We start from the raw sequence: 27153 nt of genomic DNA, 5'->3' as shown, positions 1-27153 counted from the left end.
ACACTCAATCTTTGTTCACCCTTTTCTCATGATTTCTCAATAGAATAATAATTATAATTAAGTATAGAATAGCATAGTTCTAATAGGGGCACATTAAGCAAAATTAGGAACCTTTTCTGGTTTTATTAAGCAAAATTAGGAATTTAAATAATAATAATAATAATAATAATAATAATAATAATATATATATATATATAAACACTACCGTTCAAAAGTTTGGGGTGAGTAAGATTTTTTAATGTTTTTAAAAGAAGTATCTTCTGCTCACCAAGGCTGCATTTATTTGATAAAAAACAATAAAATAAAAAAAACTGTAATATTGTGAAATATTATGAAAATTTTAAATGACTGTTTTCTATTTTAATATATTTTAAACTGTAATTTATTCCTGTGATCAAAGCTGAATTTTCAGCATCATTACTCCAGTCTTCAGTGTCACATGATCCTTCAGAAATCATTCTAATATGATGATTTGATGCTCAAGAAACAATTATTATTATCAGTGTTGAAACAGTTGTGTACAATTTTTTTTTCAAAATTCTTTGATGAATAGAAAGTTCAAAAGAACAGCATTTATTTAAAATAGAATATTTTCTAACATTATAAATGTCTTTACTGTAACTTTTGATCAGTTTAACTCATTCTTGATGAATAAAAGTATTGATTTATTTTATTTATTTCCCCCAAAAATAAAATAAAAATTCTTACTGACCCCAAACTTTTGAACGGTAGTGTTTAATGTTACAAAAGCTTTAGATTTCAGATAAATGCTGTTCTTTTGAACTTTCTATTCATCATAGCATCATGAAATAAAAATGTAAATAACTGTTTTCAACATTGATAATCAAATCATCATATTAGAATGATTTCTGAAGGATCATGTGACACTGAAGACTGGAGTAATGATGCGGAAAATTCAGCTTTGATCACAGGAATAAATTACACTTTACTGTATATTCACATAGAGAACAGCTGTTTTAAATTGGAATAATATTTCACAATATTACTGTTTTTGTTTGTATTTTTAATCAAATAAATGCAGCATTGGTGAGCAGAAGAGACTTCTTTTAAAAACATTAAAAATCTTACTGACCTCAAACTTTTTAAACGGTATATATAGCTTTTATAGAAATCTGGTGATGTTTTCTAGAAATCTTTGTGTACACACAAATCTCTGTGTACACACGTACGTACACACACACGTACACACACACGTACACACACACACGTACACACACACACGTACACACACCTTACTCTAATATGTAATTTGTTCACAATGTCCCACCATACAATAAATCATTATACCATTTCGACTAGACACATTCAAAATGCAAAAAGATTTGTTTTTCCAAACTGTTTGGAGCAATTTGTTTTGTTTTTTTTACATTTTTGTATATTTGTAATTTTGAGATATAACATTAAAGAGTATATTTGATGTGATGAATTGCTCTGTCATTTATCAGATTTACCAATTGTTATAATTTCAATTTGTGCTGGTTAATTATGAACAATGGGTAAAATTGGGGGGACAGGTGGGTGCGGGGCTCCATTAGGGCTCCTCCCCTAACCGCATGTGATCTCACTCCAAGCTTTTGATCAAACTTGAGAACCCTGAAGATGAAAGCAGCTCGATCCAGACTTACAGGGTAACTTTGACTGACTATTGACCGGTAAGATCCTCAGAGATTCAGGACACCAGAAGACTGGAAAGAGTGTGTCAGTGAAGGTGGTTGTGAATGTGTGTAGATGTGTGTTAGTTACAGGATCAGAGAATGACACTGTTCCTCTGTCATAGTCCAGATCAACTCTCACACACTCAAGATCCTGTTCAATGGGAAAACCAAATCCAGTCAGTCCATACAGATCATACTCCACACTCCAGACATCAGTGTTAAAGCAATCCCATCCCTTTCTCTGGTTTGATGCTGTAGTTACTCCAAGTCTCCAGCATCGACTCTCTTTGACCTCCACATCCCAGCAGTGTGTTCCTGAGTTAAAACCCTCTGAACCCAGAACACAAAGAGAGTCAAATCTCTCTGGATTATCAGGAAGCGGCTGTTCATCCCAGATTTCTCTCACACTGGTCAGATCATCAGACAAGACAAGACGTGGATGAGCCGTGTTTGGATCCAGAATTACAGGAGCTGATGAGACACAATCACTATGCTTTTATTCTGATGTTCATATAATGAACAAGAGTGAACCGAACACAGATTATTATGAATTATGACACTCACCCTATTGATCAAACACATCATACATTTTTCTCTGATCACTGTCAGTGTTTTTAGTTACTCACTCATTTTTATTATCAGTGTTTAATGCCATCAGCGACAAACATTAAATGTGAGATTCAAACATTTGTGTCTCATCAAGAGAAACTGATTTTGGAAAAGTTATAATCACAATCAGATCTGATCATGCTACCCAAGGGCTGTCATTCACTGCATGTGGGCCAGATCATCATTCCACATGTGCCAGATGTGGGCCGGATCTGGGACGTCACAATGTTGCTATGTGGGTTACTATAAATTGAAATAATCTGGTACTTTTGTTTCATGAAAAACACATGCATGATTTCCAGTGTGTAACAGCACAGATCTTCTCTAGACTCACTATTTTGGACGATGTCCTCCATCTTCTTCCAGACTCTGAACGGCAGGTTGCCCAAGTATCGTGACACATGAATCAAAGCTCCAGAAGCCATCTGTGGATCCGGCTGTGAGATCTGGACTCTGGAAGAACATTCAGGAGTCAGAACTGCAGTGGCTTTGGATCAGAACCAGAGAGACCAGAGACACCAGCAGATCACTCACCTTTCCATTGAGACTGGAAACTTCTGCAGAACAAACACACCATTTATTATCAAGAACTCAATTAATCATCAATCAATCAATCAATGATGTGAAATCAGACCTTCAGAAAGCAGACGTCACTGGCTTTCATCATCTCCTCCATGTCTTTGATTGTGTGTGAAAGAGCTGAGATGTGTCTGACCATCTTCTTCAGCTTCTCCTTCATCATCTGATTCTTCTGCTCCTCTTCCTCCCTCAGAGCAGTGATTGTAGCTTCTTCTTCATCTCTGAGAAACTGATGAAGCTTCTCAAACTGCTGTTTAATCTGACGCTCTGTGTGCTCAGCTTGAGACTGAAATCAAATTACATTCACTTCAATCATCTCAAAGATCAGTGGTGAAATGTGGGTTAGTTAAAGGTGCTGTATGTAACTTTTTCACTCTACTAAAACATAAAAATACCATAATATGTTTGCATATATTGAGGAAACATGCTATGTTCACATACTCGTTTCTCTGAAAAACACTTCTACAGCCAGTTATTTTACTTTGAAATGTGCTTTCCAGGCTGGAATGTTTGTTTTTGTTTTGGTCTGTGATGTTGCACGTTGCCAATTTGCCAATTTTCATTGTCCATTGCGCTCATTCCTGTTGCGTGTGCCCAAACTGGCAACCCGTGTGAGCGCTGTCCAGGCTGAGGAGCAAGTGGCGGGAGAAACAACGATCTCTGATATTTTGAATTGGTCTGCAGTACCTATTTCAACCACTATTTGTCATTCTTACAGACTGCACCTTCAAAACTTAGGTTCGGGAGGAGCCTAAACATTCAGTCCTGTCAATCGTCATTACGAGTATACTATATAAGCAGCAGATGCCCTCTGAACCATGTCCCAACCAACTCGATGAGCTCCAGCAACACTTTACCTCAAACGAAGAGTGTTCCACAGAATACTCTTCCTTTGCCAAGCCAACACCAGGATCCTCGGCTCCCCTTCCGCAAGGGAAATCGAGCCATCAGCGTCCTCCTGAAAACACGCTCCTCCCGCCTTCGTCTAGGCGTCCGCGGCACACACCCCAGCCGCCTCTTCCGAACCCCAGCTGTTCAACCGCTTCCATCCAGAGTCGCAAACTGGCAAATTTATCCATCTCTCTCCTCTCGCTCCCAGTCGCCCTTCCAAGCGATTTTCTCAATTATTTCGTAATGATTTCATCTTACGGGTTGTATTTTCACTGCACAAAGGTAATTAAGATCTACATTTTCATGAATGATCTGTTTGTTTTTAAACCTCCCCGGTCAACTTGCCGGTAAGGGGTAACGTTAATCAAACTGCACTTTTCGTTCCATGGACTTCCATTCAAATGCAAGCTTATACGAAGTTTGTTATGTTGAATTCATGTTTATAAAAAAAGTCATCTTAAGAGAGTGACGTCATAAAAATTATGTATGTTCAAAGACCGTGGTTAAGTGTATACGGTTTACATTTGCCTATGTAAAAAAAAATTGCCTATGTTTTCTTCTTACAAAAACTCTAGTTCAAATGAATATGCTTTTTGTATTCTGCTAGTTAAGATCTTCACAACTATATAAATAACACAAAACTATCTGTTGAGAGTGATGCTTTTACAAAATTTTGTATGCCATGAAAAGAGCATTCCTAATATGTCAGCAAATTTAAAAGCTGTTGTTAAGAATTGTTCATATTCCTTATATTCACTGTAAAAGTTAGATTCTAAGCCTTAAATTACACCCCCTCTCTGGCTTGTCAAACAGATGGCAATGATTTATTTCAGATAAAGATGGTGCACTTTAACTCAAGTGGAGGAGTTTAAGTATCTTGGGGTTTTGTTCACGAGTGAGGGAAGGATGGAACGGGAGATTGACAGACGGATCGGTGCAGCTTCTGCAGTAATGCGGTCGATGTACCGGTCTGTCGTGGTGAAGAAAGAGCTGAGCCGCAAGGCGAAGCTCTCGATTTACCGGTCAATCTACGTTCCTACTCTCACCTATGGTCATGATCTTTGGGTCATGACCGAAAGGACAAGATCCCGGATACAGGCGGCTGAAATTAGCTTTCTCCGCAGGGTGGCTGGGCGATCCCTTAGAGATAGGGTGAGAAGCTCGGTCACTCGGGAGGAGCTCAGAGTAGAGCCGCTGCTCCTCCACATCGAGAGGGGTCAGCTGAGGTGGCTCGGGCATCTACTCCGGATGCCTCATGGACTCCTTCCCGGGAAGGTGTTCCGGGCGTGTCCCACTGGGAGGATACCCCGGGGAAGACCTAGGACATGCTGGAGAGACTATGTCTCCCGGCTGGCCTGGGAACGCCTCGGTGTCCCCCCAGAAGAGCTAGAGGAAGTGTCTAGGGAGAGGAAAGTCTGGGCATCTCTGCTTAGACTGCTACCCCCGCGACCCGGCCCCGGATAAGCGGAAGAAGATGGTATGGTATGGTATGGTGCACTCATATTACTTATGAATGGTAGAAATTGCAAAGGCAATAAGTTGGAATAAGTCCCGCCTTCTAAATAATAAGGCCAATTGGCAAAGTCATTGCGACACTGCAGGTGCCAAGCTCCGGTTGCTATACAAACAACTAGTGTATTAAGATGCTCAAACTGCACATGCACATTGGCTCGTCAGATCCAGCCCAAATTATAAGCCTTTTAAACGCTATTTGAACATAAAAACAATAATTATGGTATAGTTAATGTCAGATTTATTGCTGAACTGAAACGTTATTTAAATATGTTTGTTTCAAGCAGTTTTTAGATTTTAGAATTTCCTTATTCAAATAGATAGGACTTCATCTTGGATGCCCGAAATAGCTGCCCAGCGACGTCGCAAATATGGCTGCCAAGTGAACAGAATTTCCTTGAATGAGTCTTCGCTCCTATACCCACTGGTGATTTACTCCGTCTCGCCCAAAAACACACCCATCTCCACTCCTCTCCATTTTATTCCTGCCTTCTTCCCAGCTATCTCCAGAGCAGCCCCTATCGTGAGGCTGCTTCCGCAACAAGGAAATGCTCTGCCTCCTCCTTTGCATACCTCGTTTCCTCCATCAACTTTCCTTTCAGTAGCGCTGAACCTAGCGTGAGGCCACCTCCGCAAAAGGTTCCTGCCTCTGCTTTCCTCTTCACTACCTACATCAGCTCAAATGCCATCTTATACCCTCTATACCAGGGGTGGGCAACTTCGGTCCTGGAGGGCCACTGTCCTACAGAGTTTAGCTCCAACCCTGAAAAAAAATCACCTGCCTGTAATTTTCTAGTAATCCTGAGGACCTTGATTAGCTTGTTCAGGTGTGTTTGATTAGGGTTGAAGCTAAACTCTGTAGGACAGTGGCCCTCCAGGACTGGAGTTGCCCACCCCTGCTCTATACAGTACCTAGTACCAACCCGACCCAGACCACCACTGTGGAACTCCCGCCTGTCACATTTCAGGAGCCTGAGCATGGGTCGCTGGATTTTTTACCGATATGTGGAGCACTCCATAGGTCTCAGACCCTGGTGGTCTGGGCATGGTTTGCTTTCAGCTACCAGTGTGTTTCACAAAAATGTTCATCATGAACGCAAATCACTCCGGGCTCTCTTGATAAATGTCGTGGAAATTCTTAATACGAATCCAACCAACTTAATTTAAATTCTTCACCACAGACAATTTAAACAACTTCCAGTTGTTAAAAATAATAACTACAGTATCTCAAGGTAATTCCCTGAATTACCTGAATACTTACAATACAATACTTCCCTGAAGTAAGGTGACGGCGTCCCGTCAAGAAGCGACTATCACTACCTCAATCACACTTGAGCTGTTTTTTTTTTTTTTTGCCTTTTGAGCGTAGAATCTTTGGTACTTCTATTACTACCTCAATCACACATAGATGTTCTGTTGTTGTCTTTTGAGTGTAGAATCTATTCTAGCTCACTCAAGAACTGGGGAGCTAAACCATTTAGTGCTTTAAGTAATCAGCAATATTTTAAAATGTATACAGTGTTTAATAGGCAGCCAATGCAGTGTTGACAGAAACGGGCTAATATGGTCATGCTTCCTGGTTCTGGTAAGAACTCTAGCTGCTGCATTTTGGACCAGCTGTAAATTTACAGCTTGTTTATTAAGCGTGCGGGGCAACCTCCCATAATAGCATTACAATAATCTAGCCTTGATGTCATGAACGCATGAACTAACTGTTCTGCATTTTTCATTGAGAGCATATGACGTAATTCAGATATATTTTTAAGATGAAAAAATTTGGTTTTACAGATACTAGACACATGACTTTCAAATGAAAGATTGGTATCAAAGAGCACACCCAGGTTCCTAACTGACGACGAGGACTTGACAGAACAGCCATCAAGTGTTAGACAGTATTCTAGGTTATTACATGAGGAAGATTTGTGTCCAATAATTAGAATCTCTGTTCTTTCAGAATTAGTAGTAGGAAATTGCTAGTCATCTAGTTTTTTATATCAGCTATGCATTCCGTTAATTTTGTGAATTAGTAAGTTTAATCAGGGCGTGAAGAAATATAGAGCTGCGTATCATCAGCATAACAGTGAAAATCAATTCCATGTTTCCTAATGATATATCCCAAGGGTAGCATGTACATAGTGAACAGCAACGGTCCTAGTTCTGAGCCTTGTGGTACTCCATACTGAAATTTTGATCGATAAGACATCTCTTCATTTACTGCTACAAACTGATAACGGTCAGATAATTATGTTTTAAACCATGCTAATGCAATTCCACTAATGCCAACATAATTTTCAGGTCTATTTTAAAAATATGTTGTGGTCGATAGTGTCAAATGCAGCACTAAGATCGAGTAACACTAATAGAGAGATACAACCACGATCGGATGATAAGAGCAAATCATTTGTGACTCTAACGAGAGCAGTTTCAGTACTATCGTACGGTCTAAATCCTGATTGAAAATCCTTGCAGATATCATTTCTTTCTAAAAAGGAACATAATTGTGAAGATACTGTCTTTTCTAGTATCTTTGACAGAAAAGGTAGATTCGAGATTGGCCTGTAATTGACTAATTCTGTTGGATCAAGTTGCGTTTTTTTTAACAAGCGGTTTTAATCATAGCCAGCTTAAAAGTTTTTGGTACGTATCCTAATGACAAAGATGAATTAATGATATTAAGAAAAGGATCTATGACCTCTGGAAGCATCTCTTTCAGTAGCTTAGTCGCTATAGGGTCTAACATACATGTTGTCGATTAAGATGATTTAACGAGTTTAGAAAATTCTTCCTCTCCTATAGCAATGAATGAATCGGAATTTTCCTTAGGGAGACTACAATGCACTGCCTGATGCGATACTGTAGTAGACGGTTGCGTAGTTATTTTCTCCCTGATATTATCAATCTTATAAGTGAAGAAGTTCATAAAGTCATTACTGCTGTGCTGCTTGGAAACGTCTTGGCTTGAAGCTTTATTTTTCGTTAGTTTTGCCACTGTTTCAAATAAATACCTAGGGTTTTGTTTATTTTCTTCTAATAGGGTTGAAAAATAAGCAGATCCAGCAGCTTTTAAGGCCTCTCTGAAGGCAGTCGTGCTCTCTTTCCATGAAATGCAAAATACCTCTAGTTTTGTTTTCTTCCAATTGCACTCCATTTTTCTGGCTGCTCTCTTAAGGGCCCGAGTGTGCTCGTTGTACCACGGCGTTGGACTATTTTCTTTAAGCTACTATAAGTGCAAAGGAGCAACTGTGTCTAAAGTGCTGGAAAAGAGAAAGTTAAAAGTTGCAATATTGAATTCTTCTAAAGCCTGGTTCACACGGCAGGATAATTAGGCCGATTTTAGCCCCGATTCACTCCTTCCGACAATCTTAAGGATGCTCCGATTATCGTAAAATAATCTGATCAGATATTCCTGCCGTGTGTGGTGTGTTAAGACTGCTCTCGTCTGCTCGGAAGGACGTCGGGACCGCTCCGATCTCAAATCGGGGATATCCAACATGTTGGATTTATTTGGCCCGATTTCTCCTCGTGTGTGGTGTCCCCCGAGCACGCAGCCTGTGGACTGTGGAATGTAGCCAATCAGAAAGCGAGGTGACGAGGCGGCGAGGAAGCACCGGGAAACATAATCAAAACAGTCGGCGGCATCGCGCACCAGAAAGTCCGGTGGACGTCGGGGATCATCGCCTTTTCTTCTGATAACGTTTTTTTCTGGTTAAAAACAAACTACAAACTATTGCCACTGCATCCTCTTCGTCCGCCATGATTGTTTACTCTGAAGTCACGTTTGATCTCGAGGTATTTTGCGAGATTTCCCGTCTGACCTGGGAATGCTCGGGAGTCAAATCGGTTTGTGTGTGATGTGTTGATTTTGCCGTGTGGCTGCGCACCACACACTGTACGACCAAAACTGTTAGACCCGTGATTTTTTATCCCCGTGTGGGTCTCTCAGGTTTGGAAAAACGGCCGGCAATTTTAAAATCGTCCCGTGTGAACCAGGCTTTAGCTATCTGGGAGGCTGAGATGATGAAACTGATCAGGAAGATTATTAATAAAGCAATCTTTAGTGGCAGAAGTGATAGGTCTAACATATCTGTAAACACGGTGTCGGCTTTGCAGCCTTGGCTAAATGAAGTTTACACAAGACTAGATAATGATCTGTGTAGCGTCTGGACGAAATCACGATGACTTATTCATTCTAAGCTTCAGAAAGCTTTTAACCCATTGGACTCATTCATGTAAATCACAGTCCTAGCGCCAATGAGTTTGGATCAAATTGCTCCGTTGACACATTAGTGAGAGATAAAACAAAAACACCTCCGAACTCCTTTGTGAGCTTCAAAAAGATCGTAATCACCTCAACTCCCCTCTCACGGCAAGCAAGAAGTCCAGGTGGCATGGATGGACCTCTCAGAGACGCCCAACAGAAACACCTCCAAACTCCTTCGTGAGCTTCAAAAAGATCGTAATAACCTCAACTCCCCTCTCACGGCAAGCAAGAAGTCCAGGTGGCATGGATGGACCTCTCAGAGACGCTCCAATACTTATACACAAACATTCTTTGCATTTAACTCAGAATACAAGTTATTTCAAAATGTATATGATATTCCTGTGTGTATGTATATTTCCCACCTCATATTAGCCTAGTTATGACCTTCTAGTTGTGTTAGTTGAACTCTAAGTGCTTATATTCAAGAATAAGAATGTATACTCTACTTTTTTATCTTCCAGACATATCTATATTGGTACAGAATTAAACCTTTTGGTTTGCCTTAGCTAAATATATATAGTAGGTTACGATAACATTTATTGTACTATGTTTACCATGCTTTGGAGTAGAAATGACAAATTCTGACATCATAAACCATGCAAATTAGGCTGTCAGAGGGAGACAAAGAAACGTACTCGGTTACTATCATAACCTCGGTTCCCTGAGAGTTAGGGAACGAGTATTGCGTAGCTATACGCAGTGGGACAACTTATTTTCCTCAAATTCTGAAGCCTAAAATGTAAAACGCATTTGCAGCTGCACAGCTAGCACAGTGAGTGTTTGGATCACTCATTGGCTGAGCTGCGGCAACTGCAAATCCAATGGCGCGAGCGCCTCTGATGTGTGCGCCAATGAGCTAGCAGCGCGCCAACACACGTTAGAGACTGCCGAGGGGGCAGGTTACATCGACTGAAGCGACATACTTGCCATGTTACTATACACAATACTCGTTCCCTAACTCTCAGGGAACCAAGGTTATGATAGTAACAGAGTACGTTCCCTTTTGAGAACGATCACTTCATATTGCGTAGCTATACGCAGTGGGGACGCCATGTAAAACGCAGCAACTGGTTTTAAGTTTAATTAAGTAACTGGTTGCCTGCTGCGGCTCAAGATCCCTTAGCTCACAGAAACAAGCCAGAACCCAATTATATATATATACCGAAAAAGGCCGGACACCATCAGGCCTTATAATATATATATGTATATATGTCCATACACCCATATCCAACCTAATATACCAATAAGACTGGACACCGTCGGGTCTTTTATGAATAAGGGATATCATAACCGGCCAGAGGCGGGTTTTATAATAAAAAATGAATGGTGTGCTTATGAACATTGACATGACATATGGATTAGACACTTGTCGAGTCTAAATCATACAGAAAGGACCTTCGCCTGCAGGGAAGGTACCTCCATGTTAGGGCTGGGCGATATATCGCATGACATTGTTATGCGCATCTCGTCAGTAAAGCCGGTTCCTTGATTAGTAGTAAATCGCCATCACCTGCTCTCAGATGGAGCGGCATTTACTACACAGCAAAAACTCCCGTGTTAAATTAACACTCTTGGGAGTGTATATGGGTGTACCTGGGAGAGTCCACACTCAAGAAGAGTGTTAAAGTTAATGAGATAATTAAGTGATTCATTTAGTGATGATTGAGCATTATTGAAGACGTCTGATGTTAACAAGCAGGATCACTGAAGGAGAAAATCACAAATTGTAAGCCACCGTTATGGCGATCAATGTTTGCTTTAGTTGGACTCTTGACCCTTATACAATCTCTTTAAATTTAGTTTGTCTGCTGTTATTGATTTATAACAGTCAAATGAACAAAGAAAAGTGTGACCTGATAGTGTTGGTTATGTTTTGACATAATCATGCTGTGATCTGAAAAATGAAGCTTATTGAGATAGTTTGGTTTATGTTGTTAGCAGCAGCTTTGTGATTCTACAGCATATGATTATCAGTATTTTCCATATAATCCAAAATATTTAATAAACATTGTTCTGATTAAAACACATTCAAATGAATTTATTTAGAAACACATACATCAATAATCAGCCTGTGAATCTCAACAATGGTGACAATAATAAAGCATGTTGCAGTGGCTGCCACCAATCACAACTCATTAATGGCTCCCATCATGCATTGCGGTATGAATAAATTATGATCTGAATTGTCTATGTAATTTACTTTTCCTAATTGAATATTCTGCTCGTCACCATTGTTGAGATGCATTGACTGAATCTTGACGTCTGTGTGTGCCTATAAGAAAGATTTTTTTTTTTTTAAACAACTTTTAAGAAATCCTTTATATTATATCTAAAATTCTGGATATTTATGCAGAATCACAGTTATGCTGTAACCAACAACATAAATCAAAAACATAAAGTTCAAATGATGATTGTCATAACATAACCAACACCATCAGATCACTTTTTTTCTTTGTTCATCTGTCAGTTATAACTCAGATGCAGCAGCCAAACAAAATCTAAAGTTAATAATATAAGGGTCAAGAGCCCAACTAAAGCAAACAATGATCTCCATAACGGTGGCTTACAATTTGAGATTTTCTCCTTCAGTGATTCTACTTGTTAACATCAGGTGTCTTCAATAATGTTCAATCATCACTAAATTAATCACTTTATTATCTCATTAACTTGAGTGTTCATATACACTCCCAGGAGTGTTAATTTAACACTGGAGTTTTTGCTGTGTACAAAGAGCCGTAGTTAACTGACAAGCTTAGCCATATCGCATTAATTATCGCTGGCGATACGTCCGCGATATTAATGCGATATGGCTCAGCTTGTCAGTTAACTACGGCTCTTTGTAGTAAATGCCGCTCCATCTGAAAGCAGGTGAAGGCGATTTACTACTAATCAAGGAACCGGCTTTACTGATGAGATGCGCATAACAATATCGTGCGATATATCGCCCAGCCCTACTCCATGTTATAGAATTTCACAAATGTGGAAGGCGAGGACCAGCCGGCCATCGCACAAATATCCTGAATAGGGAACCCAGAGGACCAAGCCCAAGACAAGGCCATGCCTCTAGTCGAATGGGCTCTAGTACCAATAGGGCAAACCTGACCCACTGAGGTATACGCCAGAGATATGGCATCCACTATCCATCTGGACAGCCTTTGCTTCATGACTGGAGATCCCTTGAATCGGCCACTGAAGCAGACAAAGAGCTGTTCTGAATGTCTAAAAGATGCAGAACGCTCCAGATAGATTCTTAGTGCTCTGACAGGGCAGAGCAAATTAGCCTCCCCATCCTCTGTGGGAAGAGCTAACAATGTGATAACCTGTGCTCAAAACGGTGTTGAGAGCACCTTGGGTACATAGCCATGTCTGGGTTTGAGGGTGACTTTAGAGTCACCAATTCCAAACTCCAAACAGGAGGGGCTCACAGAGAGCACCTGCAGATCTCTCACTCGCTTGATGGATGCCAGTGCCAGCAGGAGAGCAGTCTTAGCGAGAGTAGTTTGAGATCAACCGAATGGAGCGGTTCAAATGGTGGTCTCTTCAGGGCCCCAAGGACCGTGGAGAGGTCCCATGACGGCACAGACGGAGGTCTGGAGAGAAACCTAACCACGAAGTCGTTTCTTCCTAACGATTGGCCAGCCACCGGAGCATGATGAGCTGCAATGGCTGCCACATATACTTTGAGCGTGGACGGGGAACGGCCCGCGTCCAACAGCTCTTGTAGGAAGGAGAGTACCACTGATACCTCACATGACCTGGGTTCAACGTGTTTATGCGGGGAAATGCATAAAGGGGGAAGCTGGGCCAGTGTTGGGCCAACGCGTCCCTGCTCTTCGAGAAGAACACTGCGCAGTGAGTGTTGTCTTTGGAGGCGAAAGGTCGACATTGGCCTCACCAAACACACTCCATATCAGACGCACTGTCTGAGGGTTCAGGGACCACTCGCCTTGGGGAGTGTTGCCCCCGTGACATCATATCCGCACCCGTATTCCGAATGCCAGGGATATGTGCTGCTCTCCGAGAGCTCAGATTGGCTTGCGCCGAAATAAGGCGGTCTCTCGCCAGGGCGTACAGGCTGCCCGACCCGACACCGCCCTGGCGGTTTATATATGACACCACTGACGTGTTGTCCATGCGGACTACGACCTGGTGTCCCCTGAGGTTTGGCAGAAACGCTTTGAGGGCCAAACAAACTGCTTTCATTTCCAGACAGTTGATAATTAAGCTCTGCTCCGTGCTCAACCAGAGGCCGGAGACAGGCTTGCCCTCGTGCAGCACTCCCCAACCTCGGTTGGAGGCGTCTCTGAAAACCACTTTCCATGTGGAATTCACCTCCATGGTCACGCCCTCGTGGTACCAGTTCTGAGCCCGCCAGGGAATCAGGGTCCGTAGACAACCGTGATTCACCATGATGCGCAGGCTGCCTGACCGCCATGCATGGGTTGGCACAAGGCGTTTGAGCAAGTGCTGCAGTGGGCGCATGCGCAGTAGTCCCATATGGAATACTGATGATGCGGCGGCCATGAGACCGAGAAGTTTATGAAACTTTTTCAGTGAGCACTCGCCTGCCTTGAAGGAGGCTGCCAGCTATAGTGTGAGCCGCGCTTTCATAGTTGTAGAGTCGATAACTGTGCCCAGCAAGATCACACTCTGGCTGAGACTCAGTTTGCTCTTGGATAAATTGATTTTGAGACCCTGGCATTCCAGATGGCTGAGAATCAAAGCTCTGTGTTGTAAAATTCGGTTCTCGACTGAGCTAGAACCAGCCAATCGTTTAGATAGTTTAGCACGCGCACTCCCTGATGCCTTAGGGGAGAAAGCGCCACGTCCATGCACTTCCTAAATGTACAGGGTGCTAGGGACAGACCGAACGGTAGAAATGTGTACTGATAAGCCTGCCCCTCAACGGCGAATCTTAAGAATGGCCTGTGACGAGGGGCTATCTGAATGTGAAAGTAAGCGTCTTTCAGATCCACAGTAAAAAAAACAATCCCCCGGGGCGAATTTGTGCAAGGATTTGTCTGGTATTTAACATTTTGAATGGCCGTCTCATGACAGCCTTTTTCAAATGTCTCAGATCTAAGATGGGCCTGATACCGCCGTCTTTTTTCGGAACTAGAAAATAGTGGCTGTAAAAACCCCGAGTGCTGTAGCGCGGAGGGGGACTAGTTCTATCGCCCCTTTTGCTAACAGATTTTGTATTTCGGAGCGAAGCACGTGACACACGCTGCTTCTCACCGAAGTCTCGATGACCGCCTGAAACTTTGGGGGTCTGCGAGCGAATTAGAGTGAGTAGCCTTGCTTTATCGTGTTTATAACCCAACTCAACACACCGGGGATGGCTTGCCAGGCAAGGCTTGTGTGGCTAGGGTTTGACACATGTTTTGGGACGGGCCGCCTAACACAGGGGGACCTGATATCCTTATATTGTGATTTGTGCACATACTGAGTGTTGGGCTGACTGTAAAGGCTTTCGCCTGGGGCAAAGTCTGTGAAACAACTGGGAGGGGGCCACCTAGTGAAGGGGGACCGTGAACCTGTGTGTTGTGTGTTTGAAACATACTCTTTTTGTGCTTTATTTGGGTCGCCATGAAAACTGCGTTTGTTTGTATAGGCGCGTGCAGTGCAGCGGGCCTGTTTACAATAATACAATCTCCAGCCGCCTCAGCTGCAAGAAGTTTCATGGGCCTTTTTGAGGGTGGTCAGGCTAGCGCAAGACACGAGCCCGTGCCGCTGGGACGGGGGCCCTGGCACTGGGGCAGCAGGTAGTGCTTAACTGGCCACAAGTGGCGGCGGGTATCAGCCGCAGGGCGGGGCTGAGAGACCTGCTTAGCCGGTTTCGCTGGCTGAGGAGAAGACGGCACGGTCTTGGGCCTGCTCGACACTGAGCATGGCGCGCTTGGGCAGGAAGTGTCGCATAGCTTGGGACGACTTCTGCACTTTGGTGTGCCTCTCAAAGAACCCTTTCATCGCCGGGCCGAAGAGGCCGGAGCTGGAGACAGGGGCGTCGAGGAACATGGTTCTGTCTGCATCCTTGATCCCAGTGAGTGTCAGCCAGAGATGGCGCTCGAGCACGACTAAGTTAGCCATGCTCCTCACTATGGCCTGCGCTGTAGCCTTGGTAGCACGCAAAGGTAGGTACATGGCTCATCGCAGATCCCGGAAGGCTTCAGGGTCTGGGCCAGCCTCATCCATGGATTGGAGGAGTTTGGCCTGGTAGACCTGCAACACCGCCATCGTGTTGATGGCCAGCATCGCTAACACCCATGCTCTCGGGCTGCCGTTGGCTGCGGTGCTTCTTTTTCCTCAGCAGAAGTAGGGCAGGAAAAGGAAGAGCAGGAGAAGAGGCGTCGCCATCTTTTGAGAGAGCTAGCTGCGTCCGTAGAACAGAAACAGGCAGAAAGTGCAGCTTGAGCATGGGCGGGTCCCAGGCATGAGATTCACTTCGTGTGCCCATCGGCCTCGTGCAGATGGGATCCACATGTGGCGCAAGAAGAGCGAGGCATTTGAAACAATGCTTGCGCTCCTAAAGCAAACAATAGCAATAAATGCAAAGGATATGCGTTGGTCGCCGGATAACGACAGCAGAGAGGTGGGGAAAGACGACTTCGGTTGTTGTAGGCGTAGTTCGCTGTAGAACTGCACGCTCTAACCGTGTGATGCTTGATTCGACGGCGAAGGCTTTGCAGAGGACTCAGAGATGTGAAGTGTTGTCACTTCAATCGATGTAACCTGCTAAAATGGCTATTTCGGGGACTAATATAGGCTAAGCCACGCCCCCTCACCCACGCCATTGGATGTGCAGTTGCCGCAGCACAGCCAATGAGTGAGCCAGACACTCACTGTGCTAGCTGTGCAGCTGCAAATGCGTTTTATATTTTAGGCTTCAGAATTTGAGGAAAAGGAGTTTCCCCACTGCGTATAGCTACGTAATACAAAGTGACCGTTCTCGAAAGGGAACTCTCTCCCGCTCAAAGTTTTCTGAGTGTTATTGGTCAGTTTACCCAAAAAAGGTGTGGACTAATCTTTCCTTAAAGGACGATGACGGTGGCTCATCAACTCTCTCCGAGTTTTGTTTTGTGTCTTACCTCTGTTTCTTAGCTTTTTGTCTTAGTCTTATCTCCAGCTTCTTGCCTTGTTTTAGTCTCGTGCTCATTCATTTCTGTCTCAGAGTGAAATGGACTTAACCTGAATTTCCGGCAACTTTGCTTACAAGAAAACCGTTTAAACTTCCTGCGAACGACACGCGCTCCGGAAGAACCGAGAGAACACTTCAAACTCAGGACCCAGCGAGGCTCATCACACACGCATTCTTGCTCAGCACCAAAGATCCATGCAAGTATTATTTCTATCGAGATTTAAATGCGTTTAAGATGATTTGATTCTTTGCTGGCTCGCAAAGGTTAACGGTTTGTGATATTTTGCCATTCTGTTATCTGCTCTCTCTTTCTTCATTAGGGCCCAAGCCCTGAAAGGGCGAAGGCCCTATTGTTTCCGGTAGGATTATTTATTATTATTAGGGCCTAAGCCCTGAAAGGGCGAATTTAATGGACTCCTCCTAGGGAATTCGTCCATTCGCCTCCAAACTCAGTCAGCATGAAGTCAAGACAATGAGGATGATAAATTGCGGACGGATTTTTGATATCTCAAACGGTTTGGCTGTGGTGAGGAAGCAAATTTATGGCGAATAATGGAAACAGGAAGTGTGTTATAAGTTCTGCATACATTAACTGATCTTGATTAAACTTCAGCAGTGTGTTCGTTGTAAGAGGCCGATCACATGGATATGACTATTGTGAGTCAAAGTTATAGCGCCACCAACTGGCAGTAGGAAGTGTGTCCCTTTCAAAATGCTTTGAAATCACCCTCTTATTTTTACCCGATTTGCTTCAAAGTTTATGTGTATAATGTAAACACACGGCAGATGTAGACCTGTGAAAGGATTTTTGATATCTTTAATACTGTTGCCATGGCAACGCTTCAAACTTTAATATTCTTTTTTGATGCTTTTGAGACTCTTAACATACTTGAAATTGGATGAAACTCGAAAGACACATCACATTTATTAGCCCGTAGACATGTGCAAAGTTTCAGAAACGGGCGTGGTGAGGGGCTCAGTAGCGCCACCTTTAGTCATAAGTGGGGGGGTTAGTTTTATCAACAGCAACAAAACTTGGTATGTGTATTGTTCTCATCAAGACGGACAACTTTCTAATTTACATTAACGATCTCCGACCAACAGGAAGAGAGATATTTTGGTTTGAATGTGGATTTCTGAAGAATTTTCTCTCCCTCTCTCTGTGTCTCTGTGTGTGTGAGGGGAGGGGGGATTTGACTATTGCTTTTATATTGTTAATCAAGGTTTCAGGGGCTTTTGGGGTCCTTAACGTGCTCAAAAACTCTTGAAACTTTACATACAAGTCGGAACCCCCTGCCATCAGGGACGGGTTGAAGCTGGTACCCGGGCGTGGCAGGGGGGCTCAACAGCGCCCCCTTGAACGGGGTCCCAAAACTTGGTCCATAGATCAAACACGCTTGCATGAATTAATTTGAAACTCGGTACACATATAGATATCATCGGGCCGAACAACTTTCCCCTGGTCAAGTTTTACGCCAGCCCAACAGGAAGTCGGCTATTATGGGTTGTTTGGAAAACGCTTGCTGTGGAATGCGAAGTACTCCTCCTAGAGAATTCATCCAATCCCCACCAAACTCGGTGTGCATGAAGTCAAGACATTGAGGATTCTAAATTGCGGACGGATTTTTGATATCTCGAACGGTTTGGCCGTGGCGAGGAAACCAATTTATGGCGAGAAAAGAGAAACACGAAGTGGAATAACTTCTGCATACATTAACTGATCTTGATGAAACTTCAGCAGTGTGTTCGTGGTAAGAGGCCGATCAGATGGATGTAACTATTGTGAGTCAAAGTTATAGCGCCACCAATTGGCAGCCGGAAGTGTGTCACTTTCAACATGCTTTTGACAAAAGTGGGCGGGTTAGTTTTAACTACAGTAAAAAAAAAATAGTTTGTATATTGTACTCATCAAGCTGGACAACTTTCTAATTTACATTCATTAGCTCCGGCCATCAGGAAGTCAGATATTTTGGTCTGAATGTGGATTTTTTTGCAAAATCAGCCTCTGAATTTTTAGCCACTCCTCTTAAACTATTTATTTTATTCCCACCAAACTTTTTCAACATGATGAAAATACATTAAATATGCTAAATTGTGAACGGATAATAAATATCTCAAACGGTTTTGCTATGGCGAGGGATTAAAGTAATGTCCAAAAAGGAAACACTAAAAGCCTCAAAACTTCAAAAAATTTAATTATATACCATTTATTTATATATAAAAGTATACAAATATTACAACTAAACCCATTTTTTTCTGTTTTTAAAAAGAATTTTATTCTAAAATTAAAAACAGTAAAGTAAAAAAAAAAAAAAAGTCATACATAGGGCTATTCTGCCCTCTTGTGTCCAAAAGGACATCAAAATAGTATATAAAACTTTTTACCAGGTAGGCCAATATTGTATTTAAATATACATTTATTAGGTATGTGTCTGAGGATATTTTCGACGTTAATCGACGTGTGACACGAGCGGGTGCTTTTAAATTGCTAATATAAAAGTGAAAGAAAAATACGGACGTCCGCACGGACATTGATAATGTTGCACACACAAATCACACACGTTGGAAAGAATGATACTTTTAAACATAACACTAAACCGCCATTAAGTGTCGCCAGGCGACCGTCTTAATGAGTGAGTCATTGATTCATTCGTTCAAACGATTCGTTTGAATGACTGAGTCATTCATGATTAAGACATATGTTTATGGATTGATCATTCAATCTTTGAGTCAACCGATTCGTTCAAAATGCTGAATCATTCAGTAATGAGAAAACAAGTTGCCGTGAGATGCGCGACGGTTCTGCTGTGATCTTTGTTTAACTATTTTTGCTACTGAAACAGAACAAAAACAGTCAATATTGCATCTAAAATGCAAGTGACTTAATTATAACTGTTTATTAACCTGTTGTATGAAATCAATGTCACAGTTTCAATCGTGATTGTATTCAGGAAACGGTAGCCTACTCGTCAAGTGAGGTTGCTTAACTCTATCATAGGTTATAAAATATATAAAAACTCCATATTTGTAATTTTTATATTCAGAATGTTGTTAACTGGGTTTCTTTTTTGTGTGCTGCGCTCATTTGTTTACGTTTCTCCTGGAGAAGCTGCACGAGCCTCAGCAGCGCAACCTTGTTACCATTGATCAGTAATACATTTATTAACAACTGTTGATTGCAACTTAAAATGAATGTAATAAAATTAGAATAATCTCTCGTTTTTTTGTGATTCCCAAGTTATTTTTTGTGATTGACGTTCTAATCAGGCTACTCTGGTCGGGCTAAATTCTCTTTCAGGTAGGCCTATTGTATATATATATAAATATATTAGGGATGTCGGTTAATCGACGTGTGACACCGCTGGGGGCTTTTAAATCGCTAACTTAAAGTAAAATACAGATGTCTGCACAGTATCAGGAAGACTATTCCAGAGTTTTGGAGCCAAATGTGAAAATGCTCTTCCTCCTTTGGTGGTTCTGGATATCCTAGGTATGACCAAAAGCCTTGAATTTAGTGATCTTAAAGAGCGTGATGGATTATTGGGTGACAGAAGATCCGTTAAATAGACTGGAGCTAAGCCGTTTAAGGCTTTATAAGTCAGTAGCAATACCTTGTAATTAATACGGAACTTTATAGGTAACCAATGCAGTGATGATAAAATCGGTGTTATATGATCATATTTTCTGTGGAAGTGTGTCACTTTCAAAATGCTTTGAAATCACCCTCTTATTTTTACCCGATTTGCTTCAAACTTTATGTGTATAATGTAGACACACGGCAGATGTAGACCTGTGAAAGGATTATTGTGTGGAAAAGGAAAGGAAAACTTTCCTTTCTAATTTGCAGTCATTAGCTCTGACCAACAGGAAGTCAGATATTTTGGTTTGAAGTGGGTTTTTTGGAGAATTTTCTCTCTCTCTCTCACAGTGTTTTTTAATAAGTTAGATTTTTTTTATATTATTTTTTTTATATTATTTTATGCCTAAACATACCCAGTCACAAAAAAATATTAAAGCTATTCTATGGCTTTATATCACTTTAACACGTTAAAGGGCTCATACTGTAGGCCTACATTTTGGCTAATTATTTCCAATGCTATCACGGATCATAACCTCATCATCTAGAAACTGCCACTCAGAATACATACATAGGACATAAAGACATCATAGGGGATTGTGAACATATTTCACCATATTTCAACTTCATCTTCATTACATTATATATATAGTGTAACTAAAGGCACCAGGGTGGCGGTGCCACCGGCTTGGGCCCGCAATCGCTGCTCGCAGCTATATTTATTATTATTATTATTATTTTGTCAACCTTTCGGGCACTTTTGGGGCCCTTAACATGCTCGAAAACTCTTGAAACTTTGCACACGGGTCAGAACCCGCGGCCATCAGGGCCGGGCTGAAGCTGGTACCCGGGCGTGGCAGGGGGGATCGACAGCGCCCCCTGGAACGGGATCCGAACACATGTCCATAAATCAAACACACTTGCATGTAATAATATGAAACTCGGTACACATATAGATCTCATCGGGCCGAACAACTTTCGTGCTCCAAGTTTTGCGCCAGCCCAACAGGAAGTCGGCTATTATGGGTTGTTTGGAAACGCATGCTGTGGAATTTGATCTACTCCTCCTAGGAAATTCATCCATTCGCCTCCAAACTCGGTCAGCATGAAGTCAAGACATTGAGGATGCTAAATTGCGGACGGATTTTTGATATCTCGAACGGTTTGGCCGTGTCGAGGAAACGAATTTATGGCGAATAATGCAAACAGGAAGTGTGTTATAACTTCTGCATACATTATCTGATCTTGATGATACTTCCGCAGTGTGTTCATTGTAAGAGGCCGATCACATGGATGTGACTATTGTGAGTCAAAGTTATAGCGCCACCAACTGGCAGCAGGAAGTGTGTCACTTTCAAAATGCTTTTGACAAAAGTGGGGGGTTTAGTTTTACCCACAGTTTAAAAAATCAGTACGTATATTGGTCTCATCGAGCCAGACAACTTTCTAATTTAAGTCATTATCTCCGACCAACAGGAAGTCAGATATTTTGGTTTGAAGTGGGTTTTTTGGAGAATTTTCTCTCTCTCTCTATCTCTGTTTCTCTCTGTGTGTGTGGGGTGTGGGGGATTTTTCTATTGTTTTTAATGTTTTTCAAGGTTTTGGGGGCTTTTGGGGTCCTTAACGTGGTCAAAAACTCTTGAAACTTTGCACACAGGTCAGAACCCACGGCCATCAGGGCCGGGCTGAAGCTGGTACCCGGGCGTGGCAGGGGGGCTCAACAGCGCCCCCTTGAACGGGATCTGAAAACTTGGTCCATATATCAAACACGCTTGCATGAATTAATATGAAACTCGGTACACTTATAGATCTCATCGGGCCGAACAACTTTCCCTCGGTCAAGTTTTACGCCAGCCCAACAGGAAGTCGGCTATTATGGGTTGTTTGGAAAACGCTTGCTGTGGAATTTGAAACACTCCTCCTAGAGAATTAATTCAATCGCCTCCAAACTCGGTCAGCATGAAGTCAAGACATTGAGGATGCTGAATTGCGGACGGATTTTTGATATCTCGAACGGTTTGGCCGTGGCGAGGAAACGAATTTATGGCGAGAAAAGAGAAAAACTAAGTGTTATAACTTCTGCATACATTAACTGATCTTGATGAAACTTCAGCAGTGTGTTCGTGGTAAGAGGCCGATCAGATGGATGTAACTATTGTGAGTCAAAGTTATAGCGCCACCAACTGGCAGCAGGAAGTGTGTCACTTTCAAAATGCTTTTGACAAAAGTGGGGGGGTTAGTTTTACCCACAGTTACACAAATCAGTACGTATATGTGACCCTGCCTGTGAAAACCCAGCTAAAGTCATTTTTTTTGTTATTCAATGTTTTCTACATAAAATCATCCTACACAATGTAAAGAACATTCTGTGAAAATATAACCTTGATATCTTTAAAATTGACTGAGTAAGGCCATGACAAAGATTTGCTAAAATTCGGGCTCAGAAAATCATATTTTTGAGAAATTCCAATTTAAAAATAAGTTATTTGTTAAAACTGCAACACATTTGATCCATAGTTATCCTGCATATGTGCCTTATAACACATTAAAGCTGAGATTCTCCCCTTTTTAGTGATATATGACACATCAGTGGAAAAATTCTTAAAGTTTTGTAAAACAGGTCTATTTATTATTATGTGCATGTCCAAAAAGCTAAAAGCATAAAAACATTGAAACGAATGGGGGTACCACAAGAGCTTGATCGTAGCAACAATTACCATGTCAATTCAGTGGAATGATTTGTATAACTTTATTAGTAAAATGTAATATCAGTGAAATGTCAATAATATATAAATTAAATAACATAACATTTCTCATTCTCTGAAATTATCATTCTCTTACTGGCCCACGGTGTAACATTGAGTAAATCTGGAGTAAAAAATAAATAAATAAAATTTCAAGGGATAGTTTACCCAAAAACTACAATTCTGTCATCATTTACTCACCCTGATGTTGTTCCAAACCTGTATGAGTTTCTTTCTTCTGCTGAACACAAAATAAGATATTTTAAAGAATGTTTGTAATAGGGCTGTACTGTCCCAGTCGATTAGTCGATTAATTGGTCGATACGTTCTGGTTCGACCAAAATTCTGATTGGTCGATTTTTTGCCGCGTTCATTTCATCAGTTCTCTTACGAGAGGTCTCTCGTACTGCGTAAGATATCTTACGCTAGGGGAAAATCCTTTTTCCGCGAGATATTGAAGCCAAAAATGATCCTTAATTTTGTAATAATGCAAAACGCGTTGTGGCAGCATGCAGACATAGGCGAGGCAGCTCGCGCGCCTATTGGCTGCTCTGCAGCAACTGCAGCAGCCTATCGAGCGAAGTGAGGGTGCTTCGCGCCCGCTGTGTCACGTCCCGCCGCAACGGGCGTGGTCTAGGCCTATAAATACCGCTCGCAGGCAGCTATTATCTGATTTTTCATCCTTCAAGCGAAGCACACGCATCGCTGGAGCTGGAGAAGAAGCCGCGCCGTCTGAGAGAGAGCACCTTCAGCGGGACGAGTCACTGAAGTCGCTGGGCGCGCCGCCTTCCTTGCCTTCCTGCTGCGCTTTCCGGCGCTTATATCCTTTCATTACTCTGTACTCTGTGTGTGTGTGTGTGTGTCGCCGCCGCGACACACATTCTAAAAGAGCTAGCGTCTTTTTCAAGATGCCTTCCTGCGGCTCGTGCAGAGCCACACTCAGCGACGGGGACTGCCACGTTGTTTCCGTTTCCTGCCTGGGTGAGGAACATGCAGTTCTCGCGCTCGCTGACGGCGGCTGCCCTCACTGCGAGCTGATGACCATGGCGACTCTGAACACTCGCCTGGCTTTCTTCGCCGAGACTGCTCCCCCGCCCGCCGCGGTGTCGCGCCGTAAAAAGCGCCGTGCCCAGCGGGTCCCGGAACCTTCCCCCAGCCGCCAAAGCTCGCCGGTTCGCCCGCTTCACCGGCTTCGTCAGCTTCTCTTCCTGACGGACAGCGGCCGCTGTCTGCCGCCGCTTCCGTCGACATCGCTGATGAGGAAGCCCTGCTGGGAGAGGATGATTCCTGCTCTATCCTGGCGTCAGGCAGTGAGGATTGGGCGGGCTCTGAGGACCCCGCGCCCCCTGCCCGCACATCGTCAGGCAAGAGAGTGTCCATCGAGGCGGAGCTCATGCGAGTACTCGCACAGGCCGCGGCGAGCCTAGGCCTCGAGTGGTCTTCGCCCGAGCAGCCCGCTCACAACCGGCTGGATGGCTTTTTCCTTCCTGGGGAGCGTGCTTCGCCTGCGTCCAGACCAGCGCCTTTTCTTCCTGAGCTACACGAAGAAGTCGCTAAGTCTTGGAACGCCCCCTATTCAGCTAGAGTGCGTCCTGCTGTTTCTTTGGCATTCTCTGCAGTTGACGATGCCAAGAACAGGGGATACCTTTCGCTGCCGCCGGTCGAAGAGGCGATAGCGGCCCACTTATGTCCGCCCTCCGCTGGACGGCGCGCTAAGCTGGCCCTACCCTCTAAAGCTTGCCGCACGACGTCAAGCCTGCTCCGCCGCGCTTTCTCCGCCGCCGGGCAAGCTGCGTCAGCGCTGCACACCATGGCCACGTTACAGATCTTCCAGGCCGATCTCCTCCGAAAGCTGGATGAGGAAGGACCTGACGCACAGGTACAGAAAGCGTCACAGGCTATGAAGCACTTCCTCCCGAAGCGCTCCAGCTCTGCAGCAGGCCGTGCGAAACCGTCTGCACAGAGCTCACAGCCCCGGCCACCGTCCACTGCCGCCACTTCGCAGCGCCGCCAGGACCGAAGCGCGAGACCGCGCTCCCACTCATCCGGCCGCCGCCCTGCCATGCGTGGCCCGCGACCTAGGATTGCGGTAAAGCCCGAGGCCCCGAAGTCGTCCTAGCACGCCTAGGAAAACGACGGTGTTCAAGTCCCGCTGCGGCCGGACTCACACCAAAGCTATTCGCTCGTCCAGTTCCAGCAAATGTGACTGTTCCAGTGTTTTCTGCAGCCAACAAGCCGGTTCTGTCACCCGCTTGCCTGCACACAAATGCCGTTTTCACGGCTACCCAGATAAATCCCCAAAAGAGTGTATTTTCTGGTGTCCCGGCCACGGCCGATGGTGTCTCATGTGTAGTAAGAATGCCCACTGCCCAGTGCCCATCTCTACACACAAGCACAGCCTGTCACACAGGGCCCGTGCACATAAAATCGACTCAGATCGGTTGCGCTTCAAACATGGTGAATGTGCCCACTACCCAGTGCCCACAAACACCACGTTATGCATGTCTCACGGTTTCTGTAAAAACGAAACCAGCGTGCATTCGCTTCACTCAAGCGAACAATGCTTTCGGTGTGTTAAATGTGCCCGCTGTCCTGCGCCCACATCCACACATAGACATGACAGTTCCTACGGGAACCGCCCAGCCCTCCCCCTCGCGGTTGACCGCCGCAGAGGAGTCGAGCGCGGGCAATCTGCCCGCTGTTATCAGCGCGCCCCATGCCTCAAATGTCACGAGCGCGACGCTTGTGTTACAGCACGCCGAAGCCTCTCTATCGCTGAGCGAGCGGAGCGCGCTTCGTATTCAACCCCTAGCTATTCATGCAGACGCATGGGCAAAGCTGCCCGGGGTTTCGAAGTGGGTGCTGGACATTATAAGAAGAGGCTATTCGCTACAGTTTCGCCGACGCCTTCGCCGCTACGCGGCGCACGTCGAGACCACGGTAAAAGCAGAAGTAGCACATTTACTTCGAGCCGAAGTGGCGAAACTATTGAACAAAGGGGCCATAGAGCCTCTCTCTCAAGTTCAGAGCGAAGGAGGGCTATACAGCAGATACTTCCTGGTACCGAAAAAAGACGGGGGTCTCAGACCCATACTAGATCTAAGGCAACTGAACAGAGTGCTTGTGAAGCGACAGTTCAGGATGCTCACGACCAGACAAATCCTCGCGCAGATTCGCCAAGGAGATTGGTTTGTGTCAATAGATCTGAAAGACGCGTATTTTCAAATACAGATAGCGTCACGTCACAGGCGATATTTGAGATTCGCCTTCGAGGGCCCGGCATATCAGTACACAGTCCTGCCATTCGGTTTATCCCTGGCACCCCGTACGTTTACGAAGTGCATGGATGCGGCGCTCGCACCCCTCAGAATGAGGGGCGTGCGAGTACTGAACTATTTGGACGATTGGCTGATTCTAGCGCAATCTCGCTCAGTGCTCATAGAACACACAACCGTTTTACTCGATCACCTCGAGAATTTGGGTCTCAGTGTCAATTGGGCGAAGAGCTCTCTGTCCCCCAGTCAGACGATATCTTTCCTGGGCACAGAATTGGACTCGCTGTCCATGATAGCGCGACTATCACCACAGCGCGCGGTAGACATTCAGCGCACAGCGAACTCGTCTGTCCCGCTCAAGAAATTTCAGAAGATGCTGGGTCTCATGGCCTCAGCATCATCAGTGCTCCAGCTGGGCCTGCTCCGCATGCGCCCGCTGCAGTTTTGGCTGAAAGCGCGAGTCCCACGCCAAGCGTGGGCATCCGGTTTGCTTTGCCTCAAGGTCAATCAGAAGTGCGTCACAGCTCTGAAACCTTGGAGAGCGAACGACTGGTACCAATCAGGTGTAAGCCTGGGGACTTCCTCGAGGGTGAGAGTGGTGTCCACGGACGCGTCCACCTCGGGATGGGGAGCGTTGCTCGAGGGCAGACCGTTGTTCGGCCAGTGGTCGGAACGGGAGAAGCTCCTGCACATAAACTGCCTCGAAATGTTGGCAGTAGACAACGCGCTGATGCGTTTTTGTCCCCAAATAAAAGGACGCCACGTCCTGGTCCACTCGGACAACATGTCTGTGGTGTCCTACATAAATCGCCAGGGCGGCCTCAGGTCCAGGAACCTGTACAGGCTAGCAGAACGCCTCCTGGTATGGGCTCAGCGCAACCTGCGCTCGCT

The 27153-nt window shown here is 44.1% G+C and overlaps 1 protein-coding gene across 1 annotated transcript in view; it reads right to left on the bottom strand.

Annotated features, from left to right (window-relative positions):
- Positions 1 to 215: 215 nt before the first annotated feature.
- Positions 216 to 27153, bottom strand: part of LOC309477725 (nuclear factor 7, brain-like) — a 36554-nt gene continuing 9616 nt past the window's right edge. The window contains exons 3-6 of the mRNA XM_082141120.1: positions 2920 to 3150; positions 2820 to 2842; positions 2620 to 2738; positions 216 to 2147 (exon numbers count right to left, since the gene is read on the bottom strand). Coding sequence (XP_081997246.1) covers positions 1600 to 2147; positions 2620 to 2738; positions 2820 to 2842; positions 2920 to 3150 — 921 coding nt within the window. The 3' untranslated portion in view covers positions 216 to 1599. The remainder of the gene's footprint in view (positions 2148 to 2619; positions 2739 to 2819; positions 2843 to 2919; positions 3151 to 27153) is intronic.

The sequence above is a fragment of the Leuciscus leuciscus genome, assembly GCF_965113295.1.
Source record: "Leuciscus leuciscus genome assembly, chromosome: 1".
Taxonomy (NCBI): Eukaryota; Metazoa; Chordata; class Actinopteri; order Cypriniformes; family Leuciscidae; genus Leuciscus; species Leuciscus leuciscus.
The sequence above is the reverse complement of the archived record's forward strand: the minus strand, read 5'-3'. Positions and strand labels throughout refer to the sequence as shown.